The sequence below is a fragment of the Rhinichthys klamathensis genome, unplaced genomic scaffold (assembly GCF_029890125.1).
Source record: "Rhinichthys klamathensis goyatoka isolate OS25496 unplaced genomic scaffold, OSU_Roscu_1.1 h1tg000206l_1, whole genome shotgun sequence".
Classification (NCBI taxonomy): domain Eukaryota; kingdom Metazoa; phylum Chordata; class Actinopteri; order Cypriniformes; family Leuciscidae; genus Rhinichthys; species Rhinichthys klamathensis.
The window spans coordinates 628,670-655,660 of record NW_026606731.1 but is presented as its reverse complement, the minus strand read 5'-3'; the positions used below and the strand labels follow the sequence as shown (position 1 = coordinate 655,660).

At 43.2% G+C, this 26,991-nt stretch overlaps 1 protein-coding gene across 1 annotated transcript; it reads left to right on the top strand.

The window, feature by feature from the left end:
• Window positions 1-11,518: 11,518 nt before the first annotated feature.
• Window positions 11,519-25,393, top strand: LOC130096706 (alpha-2-macroglobulin-like). The gene is made up of 30 exons (XM_056263329.1): window positions 11,519-11,600; window positions 11,697-11,781; window positions 11,886-12,000; window positions 12,083-12,206; window positions 12,520-12,629; window positions 12,710-12,880; window positions 12,969-13,202; window positions 13,308-13,517; window positions 14,921-15,070; window positions 15,172-15,297; window positions 15,501-15,594; window positions 16,279-16,390; window positions 16,488-16,713; window positions 16,784-16,910; window positions 16,988-17,109; window positions 17,205-17,256; window positions 17,384-17,467; window positions 17,550-17,596; window positions 19,086-19,215; window positions 19,325-19,400; window positions 20,969-21,125; window positions 21,226-21,300; window positions 21,382-21,544; window positions 21,648-21,841; window positions 21,925-22,137; window positions 22,245-22,366; window positions 22,459-22,540; window positions 24,817-24,900; window positions 25,002-25,107; window positions 25,211-25,393. Exons 1-30 carry the CDS (start codon window positions 11,534-11,536, stop codon window positions 25,249-25,251), a joined length of 3,699 nt encoding a protein of 1,232 aa, XP_056119304.1. The 5' UTR covers window positions 11,519-11,533; the 3' UTR covers window positions 25,252-25,393.
• Window positions 25,394-26,991: the final 1,598 nt, after the last annotated feature.

Below are 26,991 nucleotides of genomic sequence, written 5' to 3'. Positions count from 1 at the left end.
TGTGTGTGTGTGTGTGTGTGTGTGTGTGTGTGTGTAATTCTCTTATGTTTAGCTCCAAGCCCAATTAAACACACCTGAAACAGGTAATCAAGGTCTTACTAGGACTACTAGAAACTTCCAGGCAGGTGTGTTGAGGCAAGTTGGAGCTAAACTCTGCCGGACACTGTTTGGACACCCCGGCTTTAATAATAAATATATGATTTGCACAATAGATTGTTTAAAAAATTGTATTGCATTTTGTTACATTATTAATATTTATTCTCTCGTTTTTAGTACAGTGAAGTCGTGCTGGAGGTAAGCACAACCCATCTTTTGCACAGCCATATACATATAACATTTGCATTTCAAAGTACTGTTGTATTTGCAGTTATTTATTATTCATGTGATTACTGATTGCTTAAAGTCGGCTTGAAATGGAAGTTGCGATAGTTTTTTCTTTCTACCAAAAAAAAGTGTAGGGCGGGACTTGATTTTGTTCATGGGGAATTGATTGGATAGTTGTGGTTTGCTGTGATCTCATGTGAGTGACAGGTTGTCCTGCCCTCACTCCAGTAAATGCGTCATCAGAGAAGAGATGTTTTGGGCTTCTCTGGAAGGAGGAGCCCAAAAGCAGACAGATGCTCAATCAAATATTATTTAAACTCAAAGACCAAAACTTGGTCGAGCCACCTGGCTCCAGGCCAACTTGAAGATGGGCAGATTCGAAGAATGGTCAGACTGGCGTATGTCGAGAAAATCAGTCCATACAGCAACCACATCCAGACAGCAAGGGAGAGAAGAGAGTCAGACAAGCATGATGGTCATAACAGGGACAGACAGAATTAACCTTAGAGGTTAACAGCACAGATCTCGGTTACTAACGTAACCTCGGTTCTCTCTAAAAGAGGGAACGAGTGTTGAGTAAGCTAGCTTACGCTACGGGAAAAACCTCTTTTCTCAAGAATACCGAAGCCCAAAATTATCCTTATAATTTGTATTAATTTAAAACGCATTTGCTGCAGCGAGCAGACCTAGGCGAGGCACCTCGTGCGCCTATTGGCTGCTCTGCGGCAACTGCTGCAAACTATCGAGGGACTGCTCGTGACGTAAGCACCAATGAGGGTGCTGGCGCCCTCAGTCGTCACGTCCCACGTGAATGGGCGTGGCTTATGCCTATATAAGCCAGAGCTCGATAGGATGCGCCTTGCTTTTCATCAACTGAAGCGAAACCAGATGGTTGCACAAGCAAGGCAGGGTTACGCAACACTCGTTCCCTCTTCTAGAGAGAACCGAGGTTATGTTAGTAACCGAGACGTTCTCTTACGAGAGTACTCTCGTTTTGCGTAAGCTAGCTTACGCTACGGGAACCAAATTTAAAACGCCGTGCGTGCTAAATCTACCACAACACTGACCCAAGGGCGAGTGCCCTGAGCTCATATGATATGGGGATATAAAAAGCCGACAGGGAATGGGCTTAATAAGAACGATATAAGGCAAACGTGGTTACCTTAAGTGAACAAGGGTGCTTAACTCTGTATAACAGTCAGGAGAGGCATTAGCCTGCCTGAACTGAAAACTTTGCAGTCCACGGAAGCGAGCCCGGCAGAACTGAGCGGATTAACTAGACTGATAACAGTTTAGCTTGGAGAGCGGGAACTTACAGGTTATAGAACCTTATAAATGTAGACGGAGAGGCCCAGCCTGCCGCCATACAGATCCCACTGGACCAGGCCCACGAAGAGGCAACGCCTCTAGTGGAATGAGCTCTGATACCCAGAGGGCAACGAAGGCACTTAGATGTATAAGCCAGTGAGATAGCGTCCACTATCCACCTGGAAAGGCTATGTTTCGAGGCAGCTAAACCTTTTTAGATCGGCCACCAAAAGAAACAAAGAGCTGTTCTGACTGTCTGAAAGCAGCCGAACGTTCCACGTAAATTCTCAGGGCCCTAACCGGGCAAAGGAGATTCACGTCAGACTCGCTGTCAGATCCGGAGAGGGCTGACAGGGAAATGACTTGCGCTCTGAAAGGAGTGGCAAGTACTTTGGGGACATAACCATGTCTTGGTTTGAGGATGACCTTGTAGTCATTAGGCCCAAACTCAAGGCACGATGCGCTAACAGAAAGTGCGTGTAAGTCACCCATCCGCTTGACTGAGGCGATAGCCACCAGAAAGGCGGTTTTCAACAAGAGATACTTAAGGTCCACAGACTGTAGAGGTTCAAAAGGGGCACCCTTCATGGCCTCCAGGACCAAGGAAAGGTCCCATACGGGAACCAAGGGGGGTCGAGGAGGGTTCATCCTTCTAGCTCCCCGAAGGAAGCGGACTACAAGGTCGTTCCTACCCAGTGACTGGCCGTGCGAATGTTTGACAAACGCAGCAATAGCCGCCACATACACCTTGAGCGTGGATGGGGATCTACCCTTATCCAAGAGCTCCTGTAGGAAGGAGAGAACCTCTGATACCCCACAATCTTGTGGATCCAGGTTGCGAGCTGAGCACCAACCTGAGAACACTGACCACTTGGAAGCATAAAGCCGTCTAGTAGAGGGCGCTCTAGCTTGCGTAATCGTGTTTAAAGGTATCAACTCATTTTTTAATTACATAACTCCTGACACAAATTAAGACATAACTGTCACTATAAGTTTCTCAGAATACAATAGTGGTCAAATACTGAAATTTGAGTCTTATATCTTTTTAATGATGTATAGTTTGTCAAGGTTACATTAAATCTGATAGTAACTTTGAACTATTTAAACAAAAAAAAAAAACGGTTCAGTGCGTCCGCGCACTGGTGAAGCTTAACAGGTTAACACCCCGTCCGGGAGATTGACGGATAGCCGTTGATGGCCCACACATGCAAAGCCCAAAGCTCGGGGTGTGGGTGCCAAATCGTACCCCCGGCCTGTGAGAGGAGATCTCTCCTCAACGGGACAGGCCATGGAGCCAGGCTCTGAAGCTGCATCAGCTCCGGAAACCAAACTTGGTTCGGCCAGAACGGAGCTACTAGAAGCCCAGAGGAACCATTCTCCCTGATACGCTTGATTACCTGTGGTAACAGCGTGATTGGCGGGAAAGCATAGAGAGGGCGGCTGGGCCAGTGATGGGCCAGCGCGTCTTTGTTCTTCGTGAAGCATATTGGACACTGAGCGTTGTCTTGAGACGCAATGAGGTCGACCTCCGCTGTGCCAAAGGTGTCCCACAACAGCTGAACTGTCTGAGGGTGGAGAGACCATTCCCCTGGGGGAACGTTGTCCCTGGACAACCTGTCTGGACCCACGTTCAGATGGCCTGGCACATGCGCCGCTCTCAGCGATAGCAGGTTGCGCTGAACCCATACAAGGATGGGTTCTGCCAGTGCATGAAGGTTCCGTGATCTCAGACCGCCCTGGCGACTTATGTAGGAAACTACCGACATGTTGTCCGTGCGGACAAGGACATAGTGGCCCTTTAGAAGAGGAAGGAAGTCAAAAGTCGGTCTGCCCTCGTAGAGGGTGCCCCAGCCCGAATTGGAGGCGTCTGTCGAAACCACTTTCAGTTTCGAGATTAGCCCCAGGTTTACACCTGTCTGATACCAGCCGACCGCCTTCCAGGGCTCCAGAGCTGTGACACAGTTCTGAGTTACCTTGAGACGAAAACGACCGGATGCCCATGCTCGACGCGGGACCCGCGTCTTTAGCCAGTGCTGTAAAGGGCTCATGCGAAGCAGACCTAAACGAAGCACCGCTGAGGCTGAAGCCATGAGGCCTAGAATCCTCTGAAATCTTTTGAGAGGAGAGACATCGCCTACTTTGAATGACATTGCATCATTGCATGGGGACATTGATTCAGACCGCATCATAGCACAGAAACTGCGCTAGTTAAAATTACAAATGATTTACTTTTAGCTTCTGACCAAGGCTGTATCTCAATATTAGTTCTACTCGATCTTAGCGCTGCGTTCGACACTATAGATCACAAAATACTCTTGGATCGACTACAAAACTACACTGGTGTTCAGGGACAGGCATTAAGCTGGTTCAGATCGTACTTATCGGACCGTTACCATTTTGTTTGTTTAAATGGGGAAAAATCGAAGATAACGTCAGTAGACTATGGAGTGCCGCAAGGATCGGTGTTAGGCCCTCTGCTATTCTCAATATATATGCTGCCACTTGGTAATATTATAAGAAAACATGGAATTAATTTCCACTGCTATGCTGATGACACTCAATTATATATTTCATCACGACCAGATGAAAACACTAACTCATCAAAATTGACAGAATGTCTTAAAGATATAAAATGCTGGATGACGTGTAATTTCCTGCTATTAAATCCAGATAAAACGGAGGTATTACTTATTGGTCCAAAAAACTACCCACAAAATCTCGTACAATACAACTTTAATTTAGAAGGATGTCCTGTTACCTTATCGACTACAGTAAAAGACCTGGGTGTTATACTAGACCGCAACTTGTCTTTCGAAAATCATATTTCATATGTTACAAGAACTGCCTTTTTCCACCTTAGAAACATTGCTAAATTACGTAACATGCTATCTGTTTCCGATGCAGAAAAGTTAGTTTATGCATTCATGACCTCGAGACTAGATTACTGTAATGCCTTATTAGCTGGTTGTCCTGCATCCTCAATAAACAAGCTACAGTTAGTGCAAAATGCAGCCGCTAGAGTTCTTACTAGGTCAAGAAAATATGATCATATAACACCGATTTTATCATCTCTGCACTGGTTACCTATTAAGTTCCGTATCAATTACAAAGTACTACTACTGACCTATAAAGCCCTAAATGGTTTAGCTCCTGTGTATTTAATGGACCTTCTATCGCCCTACAATCCATCGCGTTCGTTAAGATCACTAAATTCGAGGCTTCTGGTCATTCCTAGGATATCTAAGTCCACTAAAGGAGGGAGGGCGTTCTCACATTTAGCTCCTAAACTCTGGAATAGCCTTCCTGATACTGTTCGTGGCTCAGACTCGCTCTCCCAGTTCAAAACTAGATTAAAGACGCATCTCTTTAGCCAAGCATTCACATAATGCTTACCTTCTATTGTTGAATCAGATCGAATGCATTAATATTATGAACAGCAGCTACGCTAATTATTTTCCATCTGCTTTTCTGCTGTTATCTCGGGACGCTAGTCCCGAGGTAAATAGCGTTCGTCAGCTCCAGTTTGTATCCAGACTCTCACGGAGACTTCAGATGCCCCAACACCTGCGATGAGACGACTCGACGCCTGTGAAGAGACGACTCAACGCCGGCGATATGTTATGCCCTAAATTAATACATGATGATTAACTAACTATATTCTTCTATGTACATTTCTGAAATGCACTTTCTGTAAAGCTGCTTTGAAACAATATGTATTGTGAAAAGCGCTATACAAATAAATTTGAATTGAATTGAATTGAATTGCCAAGCGCTGAATACACAGAGTACGCTCTGACGTCAGCCGCGCTGTCATTGACACAGAGTCCAGATCCATTCCCCGAAAAGAAGCTTTCTGACTGGGAGATAGCGAACCCTTGGTCCAATTGACTTTGAGGCCCAGAGCCTCTAAATGGCTTAGTAATGAAGCCCTGTGTGTCATAAGTTCCACCTCCGACTGGGCCATAATTAGCCAGTCGTCCAAATAGTTCAGTATTCGCATACCCTGTTGTTTCAGGGGGCGAGCGCTGCGTCCATGCACCTCGTAAATGTACGAGGTGCTAAGGACAGGCCGAACGGAAGGACGGTGTACTGGTAAGCCTGACCCTCGAAGGCGAATCTTAAGAAAGGCCTGTGACGGGGGGCTATTTGTATCTGAAAATAAGCGTCTTATAGATCCACTGATATAAACCAGTCCCTCGGGCGAATTTGCACGAGAACATGCCTGGTTGTAATCATTTTGAACGATCGCTTCATGAGAGCTCTGTTCAAAAGCCTGAGATCTAGAATGGGTCTGAGACCGCCATCCTTTTTGGGTACCAGGAAGTAACGGCTGTAGAATCCCGACTCGCTCTGGTCTAGAGGGACGGTTTCTATGGCGCCCTTCAAGTACAGTTTCATTATCTTGGCTTGAAGCAGATGAGCTACTTTCTGATCTACTGTAGTTTCGACCCGGGCTCAAAAGCGGAGGGGGTCGGCGAGCGAACTGCAGTGAATAGCCTCGTTTTATAATGTTCAGCACCCAATCTGAGACGCCCGTGATAGCTTCCCATGCTTTTGCACGTATAGCTAGGGGTAGAATGGTATCTGGGCTCTGGTCGCTGTAAGCTAGGGACCCGGAGACCTGATAGGGCTGATAAATTGACACTGTGCTTGCAGTGTTTATCTGAGGCAGCGTGCTGAGACCAGCAGCGGGTTGATTTACACACAACATTCTGGTCACGTGGGCCGGGGAATGATTTATGTGTGTGCGTGGCACAGAGGGTGCAGTGTTTAACAGTAAGCGTGCGTGCTGAGAAGCGGGCACCTTCTTTACACTTAAAACACAATCGGCATGAACCGCCTTTATTGAAACAGGCGCTGAATGAGTGTGTGTCACTGAGTGGGCTGTGCTTATGTGTAGGGGTGAACACTGGGACATGGGCACATTTCCAACATTTAAAACACCTTCAGCGAGAGCCGGATAAACAGACATAATGCTCTTTTTGAAATTTATCTGGGTCGCCGTGAAAACGGCGTTTGGGTACAGGCGAGCGGGTTGTGCAACTGGCTCGTTGGCTGTAGAATACACATCTCCAGTCACCGCAGCCGCAGGAACTCCCGCAGCGGGACTCAACCTTCGCCGTCTTCATAGAGTCAGGAAGGTTTTGGTGGCACAGGATCCAGCGTGATCTTGGGCCTGGGTCCCTGAGGAGGGGGCGGCCTGTGGCGGCCAGCTGAGCTCAAGCGTTGGCGTTCTCTTGGTCGCTGACGCTGAGAATCTGGCGGTGGAGGCGGCAGGGAGGCTGTTTTCCGGGCAGACAGCTGTTTCCTAGAGCGTCCTGACACGGAACTCGAGCGTCGAGGGATGAAGTGCTGCATAGCCTGCGACGTCTTCTGGACCTCTGAAAAACGCTCCACAAAGCCATCAACACTTTGTCCGAAAGTGGACACAGGAGGGAGACACAGGCGCGTCAAGGAAGGAGGCTCTGTCAGCGTCCTTCATATCTGACAGCGTCAGCCACAAATGTCTCTCGACAACGGTGAGGGACGCCATGTTCCTCCCGATGGCCTGGGCGGTGGACTTGGTGGCTCGCAGAGCTAGGTCTGTGGCGCTCCTCAAGTCCGTAAAGCTGTCAGGGTCCGTGCCCGCCTCGTCCAAGGAACGGAGAAGGTTGGCTTGGTAGATCTGCAGCACTGCCATAGTGTGGAGTGCTGAGGCGGCCTGGCCAGTGGCGGTGTAAGCGCGACTGACGAAGGCGGAAGTAGTTTGGCAGGCTTAAGAAGGCAAGGCGGGCGGGCAAAGGTGCGTTGCGATCGTTTCCTCGACCGGAGGAATGGAAACATAACCTTTGTCCTTCGCGGCATCCACAACGGAGAGGGTCGAATAGACAGATGATCGCAGCCTGGCCGAAAAAAGGAGCCGTCCAGGATTTAGACAGCTCCTCGTGTAGCTCGGGGAGAAATGGGGCGGGCCACGTGGGAGGCGCTGCGCGGCGACCAGGGAGAAAGCAGCCGTCGAGTCTGTTGGGCGCGGGCTCATCGGGCAGTGACCAATCCAGGCAGAGGTCCTCCACGGCCTTCGTGAGGAGGCGGAGAAGTTCGGCGTCGACGCTGGCTCTAATCCCACTGGACTCCTGAAGAGAAGGGGTGGGGACCGGAATGGAACCCGACCACTCTTCACTCGCCGAGGCAAGAAGAGAACAGCCGTCGTCTTCGTCATCCCCTTCCAACTCGTCACGAGAGATGGTAGCGGCCGGAGCGGGCTGAAACGGGGGATAGGGAGGCACGAGGGGATCCCGTCAGCGTGCACTCATCCACCGGAACCTCCTCAGGCGGCCTCTGAGAGCGGCGCTTACGACGCGGCACAGAAGAGGGAGGCAGAGGCACGGAATCCACGTTGAAGATGGCCAGTCGAGCCCGCAGGGTCGACAAGGCCATGGTGTCGCACTCGGGACATCCGCCCTAGGACAGCGCGTGGTCTTGGCCCAAGCAGGAAGCGCACAGGATATGGCGGTCCCCGTTGGCGAGAGGGGCTCTGCACGAGCCACAGGAAATACGAGGCATTTGTAGCAACGCCACGGCTCTTTTAGATAGAGAAAACGTGAGTGTCGCAGCGGCAAACACACGGACCGAGAAAGGATATAGGCGCCGGATAGCGCAGCAGGAACGGCAACTGAAGACGACCGGCTTCCTCAGAAAACTCGTCCCGCTGAAAAGATTGTTCGACGGCGCAGGCTTCTTCTCTAGAGATAAAAATCAAGGCTATCCTATCGAGCTCTGGCTTATATAGGGATAAGCCACGCCCATTCACGCGGGACGTGACGACTGAGGGCGCCAGCACCCTCATTGGTGCTTGCGTCACAAGCAGTCCCTCAATAGGTTGCAGTAGTTGCCGCAGAGCAGCCAATAGGCGCGCAAGCTGCCTCGTCTAGGTCTGCTCGCTGCAGCAAATGTGTTTTAAATTTATACAAATTATAAGGATAATTTTTGGCTTCAGAATTCTCGAGAAAAGAGGTTTTTCCCGTAGCGTAAGCTAGCTTACGCAACACGAGAGTACTCTCGTAAGAGAACCACTGTAACACGCGTGTGATACAGTTTTGTAAACTCCGTTACTTGTTTGTTTTCAGACATGATAACAGTTGTTTTATAGACTTGTGCTTATGCGATATCACGATTTTTGGATGATTTAATGTCTCCACGTTCTGCTTTTGAAGAAATATGGTAGTATCGTGCTACAGCGCACATTCTATCAGCTGCAGTTCTGGCGCCTCAAGCTTGGTTTATACTCGCTGCGTCCGCACGAGCGCGAAAATTTTATAACTGCACGCGCGGCCCGCTTTCGAAGATGCACGACTTCGAGCCGAATCTGGCCGAGCCTATATGTCTCATCACACAGGCACCCAGTTTGTGCGTCTAGTAGCTAGTTGCTTAAATTTACAAAATGAGCCTACAATAGCAGACATAAGCCCTTTTAATTATTGTCCATGTTTTATAAAAAAAAATTCTCAAAACTAAATGAAAATGTTTAGTGAAATTAGAAAATATGTAAGTTATCGTTAATTTAGTTGTACAGGCTATGTTCTCAAATTCATTTATTTTGTTCTAATGTAACAAGTAATAATCTCAAGGTTTACTGCTTTACACGATTCTTTTGTAGTGTGGTTTTGGTGTACTAAAATACACATTCACCTCTGTACCTTCTTCTCACCGCTGATTCCTGGTGGTTTGAGGGCAATTACTTGGAGTCGCCTCCTGTCTTTCACAGAATGTTACAACGGCGAGCGCGTCAAATATAAACGCCTGGTCCGTTTGGGGAGGTGCGCGCACAGGCCGCGGAGGCTCGCGCTGCGGAGCCAGGCGAAAGTATAAACAAGGCAGTTCCAATACTGTACAACTCGACGTACATTCACATCACATGTTAATGCAGGGGTAGAGTTACACTCACAGGACACTGCGCCTATTCGCAATCACAAAAGTATTTACTCGTACTTTAAAGCTTTGCCGGGTAAACATTTAATTGTCGTTCTGTTCTGACACAATGCACTTTTTCTGAGGGTGTACGCCCGAAGCACCAAACTGGACTTTATCTTAAGCCTGGTTCACACGGCAGGATAATTAGGCCGATTTTAGCCCCGATTTACCCCTTCCGACAATCTTAAAGCTGCCGTCGGCAACATTTTTTTTATCATATTCAGTGAAATCGACACTGTAATCTGACAGAACAACATAAATAAAGTGGTTTTAGAAAAAAACCTGAGCTTCTAACTCCACCTGGAGCGTGTTATTTGTTTTGCAAAAATCCACAGCTCCCGGTTCATCCTGTCCAATCAGCGCAGGGGGGTGTGAGATCTGACTTGTCAATCACAGATCGGGTACACGCCACCCTCGCGCACGTTACAATCACACATGCACACGCCTGAAGTTCGCGGAAGTTCGCGCAGTAACGAAGAGTGATGGCGGAAAATCAAGTAAGCTCATTTAGAGTATAAATGACGTTAGCAATTGCAATCTATTGGTAGATTAGCCAGGACAGCATACCTCCAAATACTCCATGGTGTTGATGGATGCTGATGAGACGGGCGCATTCACTGAAAAACTGGTGCACACGCACTGACAAGCATGAACTCGGTGGGAGGGTATCCGTTGATAGTGGGGGAGGGGCATGAGAGTTGTAAACATTCAAAATTTTCCTAAATCCACTCAATCTGCCAGACTTGCCGACTGCAGCTTTAAGGATGCTCCGATTATCGTAAAATAATCTGATCAGATATTCCTGCCATGTGTGGTGTGTTAAGACTGCTCTCGTCTGCTCGGAAGAACGTCGGGACCGCTCCGATCTCAAATCGGGGATATCCAACATGTTGGATTTTTTGGGCCCGATTTCTCCTCGTGTGTGGCGTCCCCCGGGGACACACGCAGCTTGTGGACTGTGGCGTGTAGCCAATCAGAAAGCGAGGTGACGAGGCACAGAGGAAGCACCGGGAAACAAAATCAAATCTTTTTTTTCCGGTTAAAAACAAACTACAAACTATCGCCACTGCATCCTCTTCGTCCACCATGATTGTTTACTCTGAAGTCACGTTTGATCTCGAGGGATTTTGCGAGATTTTCCGTCTGACCTGGGAAGGCTCGGGAGTCAAATCGGTTCGTGTGTGATGTGTTGATTTTGCCATGTGGCTGCGCACCACACACTGTATGACCAAAACTGTTAGACCCGTGATTTTTTTATCGCCGTGTGTGGGGTCTCTCAGGTTTGGAAAATCGGCCAACAATGTTAAAATCGTCCCGTGTGAACCAGGCATTACGCGTCTAATTTTTGTTGGGTCAGACCAATCTGCTAGCGATGGGGGGCCGATACTGTGAGAGCTACATGGAAAAATATGTAGCCAAACAAGCCAATTTGAAATGTTGCTGTTTTCATGAATACAAAAGTTGGGTGACCCTCCCCCTAGACTAAAAAAAGTTGGATGACCCTCCCCTCAACAACGAATAAAAAGACATGACCCTCCCCTATTTTCCTCCGGTGGTCCATTCCATAAATACCGAACGGTCCCTAACTGGGCAGAGGAGAGAAATATGAGCAAAACAAAAAACTAGACTAACGAACTAGACCGACAGACTTGATAGGACTGAGAAATGGGCACATGTGAAACATGGAAAGCAAAAAACACAGTGGCAAAACGCAATCAGCTGTAAGTCTGTAACTGTCACCAGAAATGTCAATTTCTATTTCATGGTGACTTTAAATAATGATCAGGAACTCGATATGTATGTAGATGACTAACTAAACTATCTGCACTGTGTGTTCTTTGTGATCAAACAGGACAGTCAATATAACAGGATTGGTCAGTGGACAAATATTTCCTCAACAAGGTGGATATTGCAGCTCTCACATGAGTTGAACCCAGAGGCTCGTGAAGGCATGTACAAACTGAAGGCTTATATTGGTAAACGGGTGATCACACATGATTTTGAGGTGAAGAAGTATGGTAAGTTACAATATCACAGAACGTTTTTGAGAGCGATTACAGCATTAATCCTCATTTGAAATCTTTTTGAATTGATTCCCTGTACTTGATTTCCAGTTTTACCTAAGTTTGAAGTTACCATGAAAGCTCCAAAAGAAATAAGTTTTGGTGATAGCGACATGAATCTAGTGCTTTGCGGGAAGTAAGTGAAGGTTTATCTTATTTTATTGTATATTATTGTTTTATTATAATATCCTATAATATAGCACTATTTCAAAAGTATAACCCAAAGCATGTACTTTATAGATACACATTTGGGCAAACAGTGGCTGGTAAAGCATGGGTGGAAGTATGCCGGGAACATTTGAAGTATATTTCTCGACCCAACTTGATTTCCCCATGTTTGGTTGAAACCACTGAGGTACGAGACTATGTTACAGCATGTTTATAAACACATTTTCATCAGATACTGTTTTTAATGGTTGTGTTTGTGTTTCTTCCAGCTGATAAATGAGATGGGCTGTGCCTCCTTTACCTTGAATACATCAGTCTTTTTTAGCTCTACAAATGAGAGATTTCTGAAAGAATATCTTACTGTAAAAGGGAAAGTAACAGAAGAAGGAACAGGTGACAGATCTAAGCAGAACATGGACACTTGGATCGAACAACCACTTGTTAATCCTTTGAAATATTAGTAACACTTCACAAAATATGAATTGCTATGAATTAAATGCCTCCTCCTGGATTAATTCCCTATCAACATCTAATATTAGACTCTTTATTAGTTGTTGATTCAGCAATCATTAATGAATGGCTTAGTTCTTCATGAGTCACACTTTAAATCAGGATTATCTATGTATTAGTTAAGCATGGATAAATGCATATTAGTGCACTCGTATTGTAAAGTGTTACCATATTATTAATTTGTTTGTTTTCCCAGAAAACACAATGGAGGGGTCTGAAACGATATCTTTGACATATGAAAGTGGTAAAGCTACGTTTACTGAGCTGCCCGAAATTTATAAACATGGGTCAATTATTGAAGGAAAGGTATGTCTAAATTCTGGTTGTTAATTGTTATTAAATTTTAAATTTTAGTCTGATTTTTCTTTTCTTTCTTCCTTGAACAGATCAAACTTGCACAATTAAAAGGAGCACCTCTTCAAAACAAACAAGTTTATCTTTTGGAGGGTAAAAGGTGGACTTCAAAACTGCTCCTAAATCTCACTACAGACAGTGATGGAGTAGCCAGTTTCTCTCTTAATACATCTAGTCTTTCTAAAAGTAAAATTAACTTGATGGTATGATAATCAGTGCTCATCCATTCAGTGTTTGGTCATTTAATGTCTTTGTTACATGAAAAATAACTGCACATTCTTTTTTAAACAGGCTAGTGCATATCCAGAGTTTCAGATCCAACACTTTAAAATGCCTTACTTCTCTACTGAAGAAAAAACAGTCCAGCTCTTCCAGCCTGCCACTCCATACACCCCAACACTAAGTGAATTGATTATAGAGAATTCTGAGCAACCTTTAAAGTGTGACTCTGAGTTTACAGCCACCATCAAGTATTATTTTATTGGAGAGACTGTTGAAGACTTCAAAACAGACATTGTCTATATGGTGAGAACGTGCAGTATTTATATTATTACAGAGATGTTTTTGTTTAACAGTATTATTTGGCTGCACTAGTCAGTTTGTTATTAGAGTGTCATCTGTCTGTTTCAGGTCTTGTCCAGAGGAGTGATCGTTCATCATGGATATGAGAAGGTTGAAGTGAAGTCTTCTAATGGAGCAAGAGGCACAATGTCGTTCAAATTGTCTGTTGGTTCAGATCTGGCTCCTGTACTGCAGATTCTGGCATACTGTGTTCTGCCCAGTGAAAATGTTGTTGCTAGAAGCAAAAATGTCGACATTGAAAAGTGTTTCAAAAACAAGGTATGTATAAAAACGTCTCCGGTTACTAAACATAACTTTGGTTCCCTGAGATGAGGGAAAGATATATTGTGTCAGAAGCTGACATAGAAATACTAAAGCCTGATTGAATAACCAATGGCGTTCACGCACGCAAAATAGGGTTAGGTTTTTTTTTCTGAATCCTACACCGGTTCTAGCCTCCTTGCACTGGCTTCCTGTCCAGTCTAGGATACAATTTAAAATGCTGTTGATGGTTTTTAAAGCTCTTCACGCCTTGGCCCCCAGCCAAGGTCTCCTCCATGTCCCGCGGTCCCGGCTCAAACAAAAAGGTGATAGAGCCTTTTCTATTGCTGGCCCTCAGCTGTGGAACCAACTGTCACCTGACATCAGAAATGCTTCGTCTATCACAATTTTCAAAACCAGACTCAAAACTCACTTATTTACATTGGCCTTCCCTGCGTTTTAATTGTCTTACTGTGCTATGTCTGTAATTATAATTGTATTTATTTTATTTTTATTATTTTCTGGCTATTGCGCTATGTACAGCACTTTGGTCAGTGCAAGCTGTGTTTAAATGTGCTATAAAAATAAATTTTACTTACTTACTTACTAGAGATCTGTGAGGGTCAGCCGCAACTACCTGTCCAACACGACCAGGCATCTCATCGCACTTCAGAGTTCTCTAAAGATCTCAGGGTCAGGGTCTCAGCCATAGAAGTCTTCTCATACAAGGCTGAGAAGCTGCTGCCGCAGTTTAGGCTTTGCCAGTGATTTTGTCAGTTGTGCAGAAGGGCTTGTTGAGCAACAACTTATCCAGCCGGCTTCATTCTGGCTCAGCAGGGTCAGAACTCAGCTCCTCCAATGCCCAAGTCATAATCCGGAGAAGCTCTTCATCGATAGCGCCAGGAAAATCCAACATTTAGGGCTATGAGACCAGTCCTCTGTGTCTGACGCCACCATTGACATAGTATCATCGTGCTCCTTGCTCGGCTCCTTAAAGAGCGGCTTCTGAGGAAGAAGATGCAACTGTCATGGCTGTCCAGGAGCATAAATGATCCTGAACAGGCGGCACAGGGCTTGGTAGCTTTTTCCATCGAAGATATCCTCGCTGGAATGCTAAGGGGATCAGTGTAGAATTGTCGTCCACTGCAGGTGATAAATTATGGTGAGAGGCTTCTTGTAGATGTTCTTGTGAAGGAGAAAGATTCTGAGGCAATTTTGCTCAGTGCCGCTTTATGAAGAACAATGTGTTATTTAATCAGGCTTCAGCAGTTCTCTCTGAAAGGTGTTTCCCTCAATAGTGTCAGCTTCTGATGCAATGTGGAGTGAACCGAAATCGAAATGGAACACACATGCCCATTTACATGACCACAGTCCATTCTGGTTCAGTACTAAAATGACACATCCCTCTGTTGTTGTCACAGGTGTCTCTACAGTTTTCTCCTGCTAAAGCGGTTCCTGGTGAGAAAAACACTCTCCAGCTCTCAGCTCAGCCTGGTTCACTGTGTGGCCTCAGTGCTGTAGATCAGAGCGTCCTGATCCTGAAGTCAGGAAAACGTCTGGATGCTGGCAAGGTGTAGATGTATAGAACAATTTTTGTCTAGAGAAAACCATAAAATGTTAACAATAAGTCTGTAGATTGTTTTTAATCTGAATATAAATGTTACCTTCATAGGTCTTTAACCTGCTGCCTGTACAGTCAGTATCAGGTTATCCTTATAATGCTGTGGATACACCACAGTGCCTAGAAGTTAGACCTCGCCGAGCTGTGTTACTAGACCATGTTTATGACAGCTTGAAGGTAACAAACTGCTTATAAAATGGTTAGTAAAGTTAGGCTATTTATAAAGAGGATGAAGTAGTACACAATGAAAATAATTGAAACAAAGATCCAGATTCTTGTAGTATATACTATATACCCAAGAAATATGGATTTAAATGTTTTATTTGAAACATTCAAGCCTCATATTACATTTCATGTAGTTTATAATTGCTGTCTGACAGAATGTGGGATTGAAGATGGCAACGAATTTGCTTGTGAGACAACCCCTTTGTCTGAAATACCGTGGAATTTCTTATCACAAAGACTATCCATTCCGTATGTTCTTTTAAAATTTCTAATGTGATGCTTTTTTTTGTTTCATACAATTACAGAAAGTGTTTAAAGGCTGGAATACACTACACAACTTTTCAATTCTGAACAGATTTTCAAACACTAAGCATCATGCACTTAGCATGCACTTGCCGACTATCTAAATGGTTACAGAGAAATACTGGGAATCATACACTAAGAGACTCACTGAGTCACTAAAAACGGATCACACAAAACCAGACTTTCACGTTGTTCCAAACACAACAAACTCATACAAACATGCATCTCGTTTCTAGGAGACGCATGATAATTGACAGTGTGTTTTAAAATCAGCTCAAAATATCAAAATGTTTGATATCCTACAACTGGATGGACTTATAGTCTGAAGCTATTATTATATACTCCCCGATTTTATGTGAAATCTGTCAACTCTAATCTGCAGACTGCCACTGCCAAATTTTGGCAACCTGTGTAGTGTATTCCAGCCTTAAAAGGAACATAAAATCATGTGACTAGAAATCTACCTGTTGTTGTTAAATAGCTGTGTTTGAGTGTTAACAGTTAGCATCTAAAATTGATTCAGATGCATAAACAAACAAAAGCGTTTTGGACAAGTAATGCATAAATATACTAATGGGTGAATTCACTTAAAATCATAACACCTGCTGAAAGCACTGTTTATTTAAACAGATTCAGATACACGGGATTACATTACGCATTCAAGAAGAAAGCTTTCATCTCCTGTAGAAACAGTTCGTACCTTTTTCCCAGAAACATGGATCTGGCAACTCAGTGAAGTTGGGTGCGTAAATGGATACCCAGCAAAGAGTTTGTAAGATGGAACTGAACATTACTAAAACACTTTCCACCACATTTTACTGTATTGCGTTGCACGACAGGGACTCCGGATCAGCTCAGGTTCCTGTCACGGTTCCTGACACCATCACCTCTTGGGAGACGGAGGTCTTCTGTCTGTCCTCTGAAGGTCTGGGTCTCGCTCCTCCTGCTCAGCTGACAGTTTTCCAGCCCTTCTTCCTGGAGCTCTCTCTGCCTTACTCCATCATCCGTGGGGAGATCTTTGAGCTGAAGGCCACTGTCTTCAACTATCTGTCCAAGTGCATCATGGTGAGATTTCAGACTCAGTCTAATCAAATCATATCAAATATGCCACTAATCATGTGTGGTTGATTGACAGGTTAAAGTGACTCCAGCTCCGTCCTCAGACTACACTCTCAAAGCCTCCTCTGATGATCAGTATTCATCCTGTCTATGTGCTAATGGGAGAAAAACCTTTAAATGGACCCTCACTCCTTCTGTTCTTGGTGAGTTTTCCAGTCTGAATCATTGTTTCTCAGTGTTTGTGTCTGTTGTATCTTCACGTACATGTCTTGTGTTGTAGGAGTCTTGAATATTACTGTCAGTGCAGAGGCAGAGGCGTCCCAGACTGTGTGTGACAATGAGATTGTGAGCGTCCCAGAGAGAGGACGCATTGACACGGTCACACGAAGTCTGCTTGTACAGGTCAGCGCACGTCAAATGTCTCTTAGATATCATTTACCCTTTATCATAATGCTTATGTCAGTATGATGTGTTGATGTGATTGTTTTATGCTGCAGGCGGAAGGAACTGAAAAGACAGAGACTCAAAGCTGGTTATTGTGTCCAAAGGGTTTGTCCACAGATTTTTTTTTGATATAGATTTAAAATGTATATTTTATTTGTTATGTTATTTAATATTAAACCATAGTGTTACTCTGCTGATCACTGATATGTGTTTCTGTCTGTCTGGTTTGTAGGTGACAGTCTCTCAGAGGAAGTGGCTCTGACTCTCCCTAAAGATGTGATAGAGGGATCAGCCAGATCCTCTGTTTCAGTCATTGGTAAAATTTACAAATACAAGCAGAAATGAGGAGTTTGTGTTTGGATTTATAAAATGTACAAAAACTTGTGTATGGTTTATAGGAGATATATTGGGTCGTGCACTGAGGAATCTTCACGGATTATTACGGATGCCGTACGCAGTGTTGGGGTAGTTACTCAAAAAAGGTAATTAGTTACTAGTTACTTCTGTAAATTGTAATGAGATTACTTTACTAGTTACTGCGTTTGAAAAGTAACTTCACTACTTATTACTTTACTTTCCTGTTTCTTAATTTATGGACAAATATCATAGCCCTATCATCACTTAGCCTGTCTACATAGTGTTTATTGTATAAATATATACAAAATGGCATGTAAAACCATATGAAAGAACAATATCCCTGTCTGCACAAGGAAATATATCTCACTGTAAAATCCACAAACAACAGGATAAAGGAGGCTATGGTGCGGTCATTTTAAAATGGGGTCAACACACAAGTTTTAAAACACAGGCTTTGGGAAAAATGAGAATAAACTCTTCTCCTGAGAACAAAACAAGCTTTTTATTCGACTCATGGCAATAAAAATAAAAAATGAAGTGGTCAATGAAAAATAATAAAATAAAGGTCACTTTTACATTTTTAATCTTAATTTAAAATGCATTTTTCTTGGCGATTCAATAGTCGGCAGGGGAAGCATTCCTCTACAATGAACCCTGCAACAAGCCTGTTCATTTTATTTTGTTTTGTGTTACCTGCTGTGCTCCAAGACTTGAGAAGAGTTTTTGTAACAGCGCGCGCGGCGCCGAATCCGAGGATGAACGACTTCAAGAAGCCGAATCTGCCCGAGCATGTAGCCTACGTCTCACTGTGACCGCACCGGCACACAGTTTGCGTGTCTAAATCAGTTGCTTATGTTTACAAAATGAGCCTACAATAGCATAATAAGCATTTTTAATAGAAAGATCCATGTTTTATAAAATGTCCACGAAACTTAATGAAATGTTTAGTGAAATTAGAAACTATTTAAGAGATCGTTGATTTAGTTCTATAGTCTACATACATGTTTTTATATCCACATTTTGTTCTAATGTCACAAGTAATAATCTCAGGGTTTACTGGATTTTACGTACACGATTCTTTTTGTAGTGTTATTGGTGGTGATGTAGCCTACTAAAATAAACATCGTCACGTGTGGACCTTTCTTCTTCTCACCGTTGATTCCTGATGGTTAAGAGGACAATTACTCGAGTCGCCCCGTCGTTTCACAGAATAGTACAATGGCGAGCGCGTCGAGTATAAACGCCTCGTCCGTTTGGGGAGGTGCGCGTGCAGTCAGCGGAGACTCGCGCTGCAGAGACCCCCTGTCTCCGTCTCCGTCTCCATTTCCCTCTCTCCTTCGCACCGGCAGCTATGTCACTCAAATCGATCTCTATGGCAACGGTGCGCACGCACCACTAGACAGAACTTTACACACAAGCAAACACGGCTTGGGTAACGCAGGAAAGCGCGTTCCTATAGTATAGTAAAGTAGTGTAGTTACCGATATTTTTAGTGTAATGCGTTACTTTACTTCGTTACCCAAAAAAGTAATATCGTTACTGTAATCCGTTACTTTGTAACTCGTTACCCCCAACACTGGCCGTACGGCTGTGGAGAGCAAAACATGGCTGTTCTTTCTCCCAATATTTACATTCTGCAGTATCTGGAGAACACAGAGCAGCTCACCTCAGCCATCCGAGAGAGAGCCACAGGCTTCCTGAAGAGCGGTGAGAGACATAAATCATGTCAAGGAAATACTGAGGCTGTTTGGTTGTTAGAATTCAGACACATTTGATCAACCCAAATTAACTGTTTAACCATTGTCAAACTCAACAGGATACCAGAGACAACTGAACTACAGACATGACAATGGAGCATACAGCACATTTGGTCATGGAAAAGGGAATACTTGGTAAAACCTTTTTTATCAAAGAAAATATTAAAAGTTACCAATAAACTCCCAGACTGTAGGCTACAAAATATTAGATCTTATATCTATAAGATAATATTTGGTTAGTACGAAAGCCCTGAACCGCAACGTTAAAAAAAAAAAATCTGTAAAAAAACAAACAAACAAAAAAACTAGCATTTCGAGATTAAAGTCGAAACCACAATGTAAAAAAAAAAAAAATCTGTAAAAAAAAAAGCAACAACAACTAGCATTTCGAGATTAAAGTCGAAGCATTTCGAGATTAAAGTCGAAACATTTCAAGAGTACTAGAAAACAGTCTTCCGTAGAAGTTGCGCGTGTGTGCTTGCCATTGTTTCACATTGCTGTACACACAGGCATTCATAATGGTGCATAGCAAGTGTTTCACACTGTGTGTGTGTGTTTTTTTGTTTCAACAAAAGGAAATTCAACAGGTGCCAATCTACCAGCATTAGGCTACCATTATAGGACGTTATAAAATATACTGCGCCGGTGTTGTGCCGAATTTCGACCCCCGCCAAATTATTACCCCCCTAGCATTGGTAGGTTTAGGATTAGTTGTGGGGGAGGGGTTAGGATTAGGGGCGGGGTTGGGATTAGGCAATCAGGTACTGACTTCAACGAGGGGGGTAATAATTTGGCAGGGGGTTGAAATTCGGCACAACACCGGAATAGACTTTAGCCTATAGGAAAACCAACCCGGAAAACACTTTTCAGACTGGATGGAGATATCCAGCTTTATGAATGAATGAATGAATGAATGAATGAGGCATTTATATAGCGCTTTCATATGTCTACTAGGTTTACACTCAAAGCGCTTTACAATCATATCAGAGAATCTCTCCTCAACCACCATTAGTGGTTATTAAATCTGAGGAAATCACGGGATCCGGCCAAATGATTGGATACAGAATGATGCACTTAAAATGTATCCAGAACGTATTTACGGTGAAGAGGGGGACAGAATGGTTACTGTTGTGTTCTCGACCCAGATAGTGTTGCCTAGACGAGCACGAAAACACTTGAAGTCAAGTCAAGTCTGTGCGCTCGTCTATAGGCAACGCCATGGTAATTCTTGTTGGTAGATTAGCACCTGTGTAGAATTTTGTTAAAAGCCCAGATAACACACACACGCGCTCTGAGCCAGTGGACGCGCACTGTTATGAATGCACACACTTCTATGGAAGACTGTATTATCGTAATGTTTCGACTTTATTCTCGAAATGTTTCGATTTTAATCTCGAAATGCTTCTTTTTTTTTCTTTTTTTTTACAGATTATTATTTTATTTTTTTACGTTGCGGTTTCGACTTTGATCTCGAAATGTTTCGACTTTAATCTCGAAATGTTTCGACTTTAATCTCGAAATGCTAGGTTTTTTTTGTTGTTTTTTACAGATTTTTTTTTTATTTTTACGTTGCGGTTCAGGGCTTCCATAGGTTAGTCTGTCTTCTGCATTCTTTTATTTTTTTAATTTAGTCAATTTTGGTTAACACTGGAGTTAAATTACTGCTACAACCAATGACATTGTGTAAATTACCACACCATCAGGTTGACGGCCTTTGTCCTGAGGTCTTTTGGCAAAGCACAAAAATACATATATATTGAACCTCAAAATATTCAGCGTGCAAAGAATTGGTCAATAAGCAGACGGAGGTCAGATGGCTGTTTTATCCAACAGGGAAGATTGTTCAACAACAGAATAAAGGTATTTTGTTTGTTTCTTAACATTTGCTGTGACAAGTAGACACCAGGTCTGACCAAAATCAAATTTTTGTCTTTATTTTTTTCTCTCTCATATATTCCAGGGTGGAGTGAATGATAATGTGACCATGACTGCCTACATTACTGCATTATTGCTTGAACTGGAAACTCCAGTCACAGTAAGTTCATCTTCAGGAAACACAGTATAAACTCATAGAAAAATGACACCCACAGTGTCTGTTTCTCTGTTTTTGTCACAGGATCCTGTCGTCAGTAAAGGTTTGTCATGCTTGAGGTCCGTCATTGAGGATGTCAAAAACATTTACACCACTGCTCTGCTCGCCTACACTTTCAGTCTGGCTAAAGACACGGACACTCGACAGCAGCTTTTCAAGAAACTGGAGGACGTTGCTATTTCAGACGGTAAGAGGTTTGTTTCTGATGACTTTCTGTTGTCTATTATGGCTGTCCTATTTTTGTTTTTTATCATGCTCATTGAGTTAGGCGTGTGTCTTTTGTCCTCAAGGGTCTCATCTCCACTGGTCTCAGTCTGCATCTGCTGATGACTCTGATTCTCTGGCAGTGGAGATCAGCTCATATGTGCTGCTAGCTGTTCTCTCTGCAGATTCAGTCACTACAGCTGATCTGGGCTATGCTAACAGGATTGTCAGTTGGCTTGTGAAGCAGCAGAATGCCTATGGAGGATTCTCCTCCACACAGGTTACTCAAACTACTCCAATCAAACACATTATTACCGGTGTGAATGAGTAAAAGTGACATTACTGAACACATTTATTTCCCAGGACACAGTGGTGGCTCTTCAGGCTCTGTCTTTGTACGCCACCAAAGTGTTCAGCTCTGCCGGCTCCAGCACAGTGACTGTACAGTCAGCAGGAGACACTCACCACTTTGATGTCAATCAGGACAACAAGTTACTGTACCAGGAGAAGCAGCTGCAGACCGTTCCAGCCAAATACAGCATTGAAGTGAAGGGCTCAACCTGTGTGTCTGTGCAGGTCTGTAGTGCGTTCAGCTTCATTTACTCACACTCCCTTTCTCTCTTGGCATTGTGGTTATTCTGCTGTGAGATGAATTATGAATATGTTTGTGGTGACTCTCTCAGATGGCTCAGTTCTACAACATTCCCACTCCTACTGAAGCTAAAACATTGAGCATTGACGCTAAGATTGAGGGAGATTGCAAGAAAACCTTTGGACAGTCCCTATTGTTAAATTTCACAGTGAAGTGAGAACTATAACTTTATACTATAAGACATGATTTTGGTTATGGCTTTAGTTGGATGGTCCAACTCTGATGGTTCGTATTTATTTTTTCAGATATGATGGTCCACAGGCAAGGACTAACATGGTCATTGTCGATATTAAACTCCTATCTGGATTCACAGCTGATACATCAATGGTACGTTTGACTATGTGAAGCGATTCATTATAGAGGGTATGCATTGACGTCACTTTCCCGCGGGAACACGACCCCTCAGCCGGACTGAGTGGCAGAAGAGCTGCATGCTGCGTGACTGGATTTAATAGGGGAAACTGCGGAAACGAGAGTAAAACAAACAATAGTTGGACTCGATATAAGTGTTCCTTTTTAACTTACCAAAGATCCAGTGATCCATGGATATTGACATGCAGTTTTGCCTCTTACTCCGATTTCGCGTGGTATGTAAACGCATTAACCTGCTTTCTGTCGGCTTATTGAAGTGCGCATGTGTGAAATGTGACAGGAACGCATCCTTAGTGCAGATTTAAACACATCCAGACAGAGCAAGGGTTTTGCAGGAAAGGAAGAATGAAATACATCACAAACGCAGACTCTTTCATGACCCAGAAAATTATAAAAATGTCCTGTCATCTCGTGCAGCAGAAGTAGAAGTGGTTCAGTCAAAACGCTGCATCTGTAACTGCATGAGATGATAATATATGAGCTGTAAGTTTCCTGCTGACATCTTGCAAGCTTTATTTAACATCACAACCAACATAACAAATGAAATACTCAAGATACGCAAATAATTGTTTTGTCATCACACCGGGTCATGGCCTGATTTATTAATAAAGTCATGTAAACACGGTTTACTTGCGTTGTCGGTTACTGGTTTAAATGTAAACGGGGGAAACTGGTTATTTCAATAAGCTAATATTTGTGAGTTATCAGCTTATAGGTGGGCATGTAAACGTGCTCAAGGACAACTGCAAATCCATCTTTCGCTGCCTGGAGTCAAGTTGTTTCTATGAATTGCAGCGATCCATTTGCTTCTTTGTTCTGTAGCTTTTGGCCGTCTGTAAAAATATACCTCAGATTTTTGTCAAATATAGTTGTACAGTCAATCGCAAAGCTCTTTCCCGTTTTAGATGTGTTTTACGGAGCATTCACGCTGAAAACCATTGCTGCCGCTCAGTCTTTTTGCCACTCATTGAGAACCGTCCGCAATCACTCCAGCTGACGGTGACGTCACGCGCATACCCTCTATTAGATTTACTGTAGCCTACGGTCTCTGTGAATCTACTGTACTGTCTCTAGGAATCTACTGTACGGTCTCTGTGAATCTACTGTAAGATGGTGCAGCTATGGCCAATATTGTCCTCCTCACTTCTTGTTGAACAGCATGATAGCTTACAGAAAATAGCTCTCCAATTCGCCTTTGGCTAAGCCCCGCCCCCCTTAGTTACTGTTGCTACGTCCGACAAACAAACTTCATCTGGGCTCTGGTATCAACATGGCTTATGCTGTGACAGCTCTTCCTGATGAAATTTTATCCAACTTTTATAAAGCAGCAAATAAAGTGTCCGATAGAAGTAGGCAAAAGGGGCTGCAATATGCGTTCGAAGGCTATATCCATGACATACAGGTGAAACGCAAGGAACAACAAGGCATCCAAATAGAGGCAAAAGCATACCGGTCACAGTCAAAAAATGAACCACCGCATATCCTACTAATCGAGACGGAGGCTGGGACTAACAATATCAAAGAGCAACACTGTTCATGCAAAGCTGGGTAGGTTTTTATTCACTTCTTTAATCGTTATTACAAAGCAAACGGACTAACGTTACGCGAGTATAACGTTGTATTTATTAGCAGCGTGTGCTAGCGTATCAACAATCGGTTATCAACAATAACAAAGTTAGCTAACATCCAGCTAAGCTTGCTAGCACCTTGATTCTTCTTCAGGGTAGAGAACCGAAATCATAACCTAAAACAGCATAAAACTGTCTAACTAGTATAACTTCACAGTAAGGTTAAAAGCAAAATTTACCTTAGAGCACACAAAAGTGTGCTTGTCGATCCTTGAGGGGTTTAGCTGACTGTGAGGACGTCCACACAGTTTGATCCAAAGACGACACTTGTCAGGATTTGACTTCGGTTTTGGGAAGGGAAAAAAACGGACACCCCCCTCCAACCTCTCTGGGAAACTCGTATCGGTGTTACAAATGCCCCAGGCACAACGTTTAACCATGTTTTTGATAAACCTACGACGATAATGACCTGCCGAGACCAAAAATATGAGACGCCTGCGTTAAAGTCAATGGAGCGCTGTGAAGAAGTGTCGGACCACTGTCGGAGCTCGTTCTTGGCTGCGCTGTGATTGGTCAATCTACATTCTAGGGCGTGGCTTAGCCAAAGGCGAATTGGGCATTGTAACAAATCATACCTTTTTTTTTTTTTTTTTTTTTTCACAGCTTAAAACTCAAAGCACTTCAAGCGCATCACTTGTGGAACGGGTCGATTCTAAAGATGATCATGTCATCGTGTATTTGAAAGAGGTGGGAGAACAGCAACATTCATATGATAAGTTACAGTGATTCCTTTTCATTTTATCTAAAATCTTCAATAATTTCCATGATTTATGTTTTTCCTCCTGCAGGTTCCAAAAAATATTCCTGTCAATCACCAGTTACAATTAAAACAGATTGTTCCAGTGAAGAATCTCAAGCCAGCTGTGATTAAAGTCTATGATTATTACCAAACAAGTAAGACTTTATGTGCCTTTTAAAAAATAAAAAATAAATAATATGTGATTCAAAAGTATCAGTTGGCATTAAGCTAATTTCTCATTATCAACATTTCCCTCAGGTGATCTGTCAGAGACTGAGTATTCATCCCACTGTGAGTGAAGTGTCATGCCTCAGTTCTGCAGCTCGGATAAATATATTTGAATGCTGACTAAATGTTTTTATTCAGTGTTTATTCCTTTTTCTGGGCAAATTAGTTTCCTGATTAGCCTTTGTTTTATTAAACCCAAACAACCTGAAAACACTTTGGTGAGATTATTGAATTTTTGTTATTGAGTTGCTACATACTATGGAAATATTTCAGTGTCAGATAAGATATTTTTCCTTGAGACAGTCTGTGCATCCCAATTCACATAATTATGCACTATTCTAAGCCATTTTATAGTTTAAATAGAATGAGTAGTTTGTTCACACTGAAAATTTCAACAAGAAATAGTGCACTTTAAATGGATGATGCACTTTAATAACCAAAAAATAAAAATGATTGAGTACATACAGTATTGTATAAGTGCATAGTACCGGTACTGTACGTCATTTGGGACACAGCTACTGGCACAAGAATACATTTTCAATACATTCTAATGCTAAAGAGATTATGCAATTACAGGAATGGGGTTAAGATCCATGACAGCGGAGACCTCTGGGAGTCAGTGAATGTACTGCAGAAATCTGTTTAAAGGGATATATAAAACAGAAATGTTCTTTTAAATGTTGTTGTTGTTGACATTTCTGATTACTTGAAAGAACATAAATGATGTGTTAAGCATTAGATAATTGGGTAATGTTAGTTCATTCTCATTTATGCTCCATTTATGAATTTGCACTCATGAAAATATTCCTAATTGTATTAGGTGTCATGAAATATAACGCTTGCATCTGTGACAGCACTAGGCTGTATAAACTGCAAGAAAAACTGCAATCAGATATTACCAAGTTAATTAGAAAATCAAGTTCTCTTACGAGAGGTTCTCTCGTATTGCGTAAGCTAGCTTACGCTACGGGAAAGATTAATCTTTTCTGAAATATTGAAGCCAAATAATTATCCTTAATTTTTTATCCATTGTCAACGCAGTTTAGCAGCTGCAGACCTTGAGCGGGCTAGCTAGCGAGCTCATTGGTTGCTCTGCGGCAACTGCTGCAGCCTATAGACGAACTGAATGAACTCACGTCCAATGAGAGGCGCTCGCGCCTTCATCGCGTCACAGCCCGCCAAACTGGGCGTGGCTAGAGTGAATATAAGCGAGGTTCGTAGGCTGCTTCCCTGATTTTCATCTCTTCAGCGAAGCTCTTCACATCTGATCCAGAGTGGCCCCGTCGCCGTCTGAGGGGCATTTTAGCGAGCTTGGACAGCGCTTGAAGAAGCCGGCCGTCTTCGCCACCTTCAGCCATCCGGAAAGCTACGCCATCCGGTTCTGCCATCTCGGATGACGAGGCGGAGGCAGGGCCGGAGTGGGGCCACTTTTCAGCCCGGGAGTTTCAGGCCCAAGACCGGCCCACTTTTTCCATGGTGGTGGAAATTAGATAAATGAAGCAACAGTTCAGCTCTTACTATTGTGTATTTTTTATTAATACCATGGTTCAACAATAATGTACATTAAATAATAATTCACTTAAGCTGAGAAGTTAACAAAAAATATCATGGTCATTATCATTTTTCTGCATGGGTATCAAATTGTGGTAATTTACTCCTTTACTACATCCACTTCTGAACAAAAAATACATTTTGGTTTATCCTGTACCGTCATATAGCCTACTGCTCTTTCTTAAAATTACAGAGGGATTTATGGATATCTACTTTTGCTATCCTGTAAATCAGAATATACTGGCAATAAAAAATGCCTT